Genomic DNA, 6,000 nt, shown 5'->3' with positions numbered 1-6,000 from the left:
CAGCTGAGGGATGGATGGTTAGCTTCTACTGTATGTGACACGTAGACCGAGCTCTCCAGCACCGCTAAACCGGTAAGAGTCTTCTGGAGAGGCTAAATTTAAGCTAGACACGGTCTGGAGGCTAAAAACAGCCATAAAGAAACAGGGAGACAAACAATGCTGTTCATTTGAATGGTGAACGCCGTGCTGTGTTGTATAGTGAGGAGGGCGTGACGTCACCAGCTCCCTGGTTCTGGTCAACAGCTCGGCCGTTGTGAGGAGAGAGAGGGAGACGGCGGAGGAAAACACGGAGAAAGAACGCAGAAAGACGGGGGAAATCGGGGAAAACAGGCAAGCCTGGGGACGGAAAAGTAAGACCAGGCTCTTTCCCTTTCAGTATCCGCCCGTTTTGAGCCGTTCTCGGCGTTTTAGAAGGAGTTTAACTGCGCCCGCCCGGAGCTTCGAATCTAGGGCACGTCAGTAGCGGCGAAGGGACTCGAGGCAAGCCGGGAAAATGGAGCTGGAGGACGGCGTGGTGTACCAGGACGACACGGGCACGGCGGCTATGATGTCCGAGCGGGTGTCGGGCCTGGCCAGCTCCATCTACCGCGAGTTCGAGCGCCTCATCGGCAAGTACGACGAGGACGTGGTGAAGGAGCTGATGCCGTTGGTAGTGGCCGTGCTGGAGAACCTGGACTCGGTGTTCGCGGAGAACCAGGAGCACGAAGTGGAGCTGGAGCTGCTGAAGGAGGACAACGAGCAGCTCATCACGCAGTACGAGCGGGAGAAAGCGCTGAGGAAACACGCGGAGGAGGTGAGCGGAGCAGGCCGGGCTATAGTTAACTATAACAGCCCAGAAGCATCCTCCCTTAGCTACCTAACTACCGAGTACTGAGTACTAAATACTGACTGAGTACTGAGCACTGAGTACTGAATACTGACTGAGCACTGAGTACTGTCTAAATACTAACTGAGTCCTGACTAAATACTGAGTACTAAATACTGACTGAGGACTGAGTATTGAATACTGACTGAGTACTGAGTACTGTCTAAATACTAACTAAGTACTGACTAAACACTGAGTACTAAATACTGACTGAGTACTGAGCACTGGGTACTGAATACTGACTGAGTACTGAGTACTGTCTAAATTCTAACTGAGTACTGACTAAATACTGAGTACTAAATACTGACTGAGTACTGGATGCTAAATACTGACTCAGTACTGAGTACTAAATACTGACTGAGTGCTGAGTACTTGATACTGAGTGATTACTGAGTATTGTGTACTGACTGAGTACTGAGTGAGTACTGAGTACTGACTGAATACTGACTGAGTACTGACTGAGCGCTGAGTACTGACCGAATACTGATTACGGACTGAGTATTGACTGAGTACTGACTAAAGGCTAATTTATACTTCTGCGTCTATGCCGTAGCCTTTGCCGTAGCTTGACGTGCACCTCACTGGAAATGTAACTATGTGTCGTGCATGCAGACAGCTGCAGCTGTGATTGGTCTGCCGATCTTCGAGTCCCCTCCCACACATTCCCGCCTTCATGGTTTCAAAATATAGAGCGACGCAGAACCGATGATCCACTCTCGCTGGATGACATGTAGGCTATGGCTTAGGTTTGACGCAAAAGTATAAATTGAGTTTGAGTAGTGAGTACTGACTAAGTACTGGCTGAGTAATAAGTACTGACTGAGTAATGAGTACTGAATGAGTATTGAGTACTTACTGAGTACTGACTGAGTACTGATGCTACTTGCAGCCTGAGCTCAGCCTCATTGTGTTGTTGCTGCAGCTGCTTACTGCCCCCAGCACCCCCATCACCCCCGCCGCCTCCACCTCCTCCAGACCAGGCCTGCTCTCACAAAGCCCCGGCTCTGTGTGGCTCCCTGAGCTTAATTCAGTGTTTACTGGTGTGCAAAAGAAATTCAGCATATATATGTGTGCGATATGGCTCTACAATAATATCACAATATTTTGCAAAAACATTGATATTTAAAAAAATAATAATTTAAAGAATTTACTATTTTAACAAAAAAATAAGAGACCACATCAATTTCTGAATCAGTTTCTCTGATTTTGCTATTTACAGGTAAATGCATGAATAAAATTAACATTTTTGTTTTATTCTATAAACTACAGACAACATTTCTCCCAAATTCCAAATAAAAATATTGTCATTGAGAGCATTTATTTGCAGAAAATGAGAAATGGCTGAAATAAAAAAAAGATGCAGAGCTTTCAGTCCTCAAATAATGCAAAGAAAACAAGATTATATTCATAAAGTTTTAAAAGTTCAGAAATCAATATTTGGTGGAGTAACCCTGGTTTTTAATCACAGTTTTCACGCATCTTGGGATATTCTCCTCCACCAGTCTTACACACTGCTTTTGAAAAACTTTTTGCCACTCCTGATGCAAAGGTTTTTACTTTGGAAAAAATCAGTATTTTTTTTTTCTGACATGTTCAGCAAGACCAGGCTCGAGAGACAGTTTAGGAATGTCCACATCTGTATAAGTTGTGAGGTGTTATCTTGTGAGTGAGGATGAACACTGGCCGTCAAGCTCATGATGGCAAAGTGGTGTAAATTATGAGAGTTTGAGAGAGGCATGACGGTGGGTGCTAGAAGTATTGTACATTCCAACTCCATTCTGAAGTTGTGGGGCATTTATTGTTCCTCCGCCCTCATGCACTTTATTGTTTTATTTAATGTTGCCAACATTACACATAACACTGACCTGCCACATGTCATGAGACAGGAACTGGTATCGTGTACCAAGACTTTTGCTGTGTCCTATGAAAGCTAAAGAATGTTGCACTGATCTGTGGGATATTTGTGTGGGGTCTCCTGTATTAAATATGGATTTTTATGATTTTTGACAGAGTTGCTTGTCTGTTCGCATGGACAGTTTCAGACAGAAGCCACTGGTCACAATCATTACCACTGTGCTGTGGGTGAACTTTTGTGGTGTATTCCCGAAACACACACAACATTGTGGAACTTCAGAAATGAAAAATTGAATCGTCTTGCACCTATTAAGACTGGCAATTGTTTAACCTCACTCACAAGGTAACACCTCACAACCTGTACAGGTGTGGTCGTTCTTAAGTCACCCCCTCATGGGTCAATTCACACCAGATGTCTCTGAATGACTTTGGTTACACTTCAGCGTCTGAATAATGCAGACGTTTAAAAAAATCAATGGATTCCCCTTTAGGACATGTTTCTACACTTCTGCTCATTCAGATGTTTCACTGTTGAATTGGCCTCTCGTATTTGCTCCCTGTTGTGTTGAGATGCACCATCATTAATGTCTTGTTAGGGCTAGACAGTGCAATAGGCTGGGAATCAACTGGTAAACAGTGATAATGTGGTATCATCAGACAGCTGCTACCTCTTTGGGGTAAACAAACCTTCTGCACCTCATTCTGTCTTCACAGTGCGGAGCTTCAGAGAGTCGGACTCAGTGAGAGACGCTTGATGTCTGAGTGCTTTGCCTTTACTGCCTTTACTGCCTTTCAAGCTTCATGGGGCTACCCATCAAAACCATGCTGCCAAAATTTATATAAAAAATTTATATCACAATCTACACTGCCTGGCCAAAAAAAATGGGACACCAAAAAAAGGGGTCACACACAGTTTCTGCAATGTTACAAGGTTTATTTCAATCCAGGGTTGCATTAATTTTTCACCAAGATCTTGCAGCAGCATTGATGATGGTAGAGTCTGACCACTGCACAAGGTCTTCTCCATCCAGCACATCCCAAAGATTCTCAATGAGGTTAAGGTCTGGACTCTGTGGTGAACAATCCATGTGTGAAAATGATGATCTCATGCTCCCTGAATCACTCTTTCACAATTCCAGCCCCATGAATCCTGACATTGTCATCTTGGAATATGCTCGTGCCATCAGGAAAGAAAAAATCCATTGATGGAATAACCTGGTCTATATTCAGTATATTCAGGTAGTCAGCTGACCTCATTCTTTCAGCACATACTGTTGCTGAACCTCCAGATCATTTGCTTACTTAAATCAAGTTGGCGACTTTTATTTTGGCCAGGGAGAGTATTTCTTAATTTTGTTCCATATTGTGTAATTCCAGTATCCATGTAAACAATATTAAAGCTAGAGAAATGTGTTTAAAAATCACACCACACCATTGAATAATTTTATATCACAATATAAATTGATATTAATTATTGATATTGCTAAGTTTAGTCCTAGACAATATTATCTTTGTCTGGATAATATTAATTCCTATATGCACAATAAATTGGATAAACATTTTGGTCCAGGATTATTATGATAAATAATGTTATCGTTCTTAGATTATATTGTGCCACTGATAAACATATTACCATATATTTATTTACTATATATGATTTGCTAAGTGCGGACCACGCCTGATTGAAGTAGAGAAAGGAGGAAGAAAAGGGGAGGGAACTCGGGGGTTTGTTGTTACATAACATCATTAATGGTAAAGAACAGTGTTCTTTAGAATTGGCTAAAGTCATGAGACACAGTGCTAGTCCCTACAGTCTTCCAGTTTTCGTTTGAATGAAGTCCTCATCTCAAATCAAGAAGAGGCACAAGTTTGGCTTGTGCACCTACAATAAGTATCATCTTCATCCTTTAGTTTGTTATGTGATATGTAAGTTATTGTGCACAGCTAAGTCGGACAGTGGACGGAGTGAAGTCGTGGTTATTCTGTACAGTATGTTCCGGCAGGGGCAGTGACTTGGTTAATGCTGGCAGGGCTTTGCTGTCAGGGGCTCATTAAAGTGCTTTGGTGTTAAACTTGTGTAAGACCACACCGTCCACCGTCTGACAGGGTTAGCTGGGTTAGCAAGAGACACATTGTATGCTGTTCATACCTGTACTTTAAATGCAAAATAATGCCAGTTACCATAAACTGTGAACTGTGGCTGTGAACATGCCAGAGAGGACCAGAGTTGTTTAGGAAAGATTTATGAACAGAAGTTGATGTGCATTGTTCTGTTCTTCTCATGTTTTACAACATAAGCCCCTTGTTTGACAGCCTGAGGCTGCTCAGTAGCTTTATCCATTACTGACACTGAACTGGGATTATGCACAGTATGGCTGTCACTTCCTCACAGTTAAGCCAGAGGTTTTTGCTCAGTCACAGCTGAGTTTGTGCTCGTGCAGGGGTAGCTTTACCCACCCAAGTCCTGACTCTTATGCCAGATTCACACTACACAACTTGTTGAGTTGTCAGTCTTGTGCTGTTTACACTACACAACTGCTTGTGCTGTAATCGCGAGTCCTTCAGTTGTTGTAATCGCGAGACCTCACGCTACACGACTAATCGGCGACACGTGGTCACAAATTACACGATTTCTCATCGTGGGAAATCGGCGACTCATCTGGCTGCTCTCCAGAAACACGTTTTATCACGAGAAAACACCTGAATGAACTAAACACACGCCAGAGGATCTCTATAGAAGAGAATACGCACCTCGTTTTGAGTCCAAAATGAATGAGTGCATATGAAGCAACTGAACAATATCATAGTTTTTATGTCTGATCAGCTTTATACTAAAATATGTACTCCTATGTCTAGGGGTGGGCAATATTATATCGTATACAATATATCACGACGCAGAAATATCGTGATATTAAAAATCCATATCGTGATAATAGAGATGTTCTGTCTTAAAAGTAGTCTATTATTTACTGTGAAGCTTTAAGTGTATTTATTGTATAATTGTTTTAGTTTGCAGTTTATATGCATGCACTAAATATTCTGCAGTATTTTTTGCTTCATTTTATTATTTTATGCTATATTATTTATTTTGCCACATTATGATTATGCTGTTATACTCTTATACTATATTCCTAAAATTAATTAATTATTTTTCTGTTTTCCTATATCGCCAAGTATATCCTTATTGCAAAAATACCCTGAAATATCGGGATATTATTTTAGAGCCATATCAACCACCCCTGCTTGTGTCCTCAACACAGAACTATATTAAATGTTTCAGT

At 41.8% G+C, this 6,000-nt stretch overlaps 1 protein-coding gene across 5 annotated transcripts in view; it reads left to right on the top strand.

Moving 5' to 3' along the window:
* The window catches only part of spag9a (sperm associated antigen 9a), a 75,377-nt gene continuing 69,377 nt past the window's right edge, over nucleotides 1–6,000 (top strand). For 3 of the 5 annotated variants that reach the window (XM_049467809.1, XM_049467807.1, XM_022667029.2), the window contains exon 1: nucleotides 1–793. In XM_049467809.1, the coding sequence (XP_049323766.1) occupies nucleotides 494–793 (300 nt within the window). In that variant the 5' untranslated portion in view covers nucleotides 1–493. The remainder of the gene's footprint in view (nucleotides 794–6,000) is intronic. The other 2 variants (XM_049467810.1, XM_049467808.1) reach the window with 1 other exon arrangement.

This window comes from Astyanax mexicanus, chromosome 19 (genome assembly GCF_023375975.1).
Source record: "Astyanax mexicanus isolate ESR-SI-001 chromosome 19, AstMex3_surface, whole genome shotgun sequence".
Classification (NCBI taxonomy): domain Eukaryota; kingdom Metazoa; phylum Chordata; class Actinopteri; order Characiformes; family Acestrorhamphidae; genus Astyanax; species Astyanax mexicanus.
This window is presented reverse-complemented; position numbering and strand designations above follow the sequence as displayed.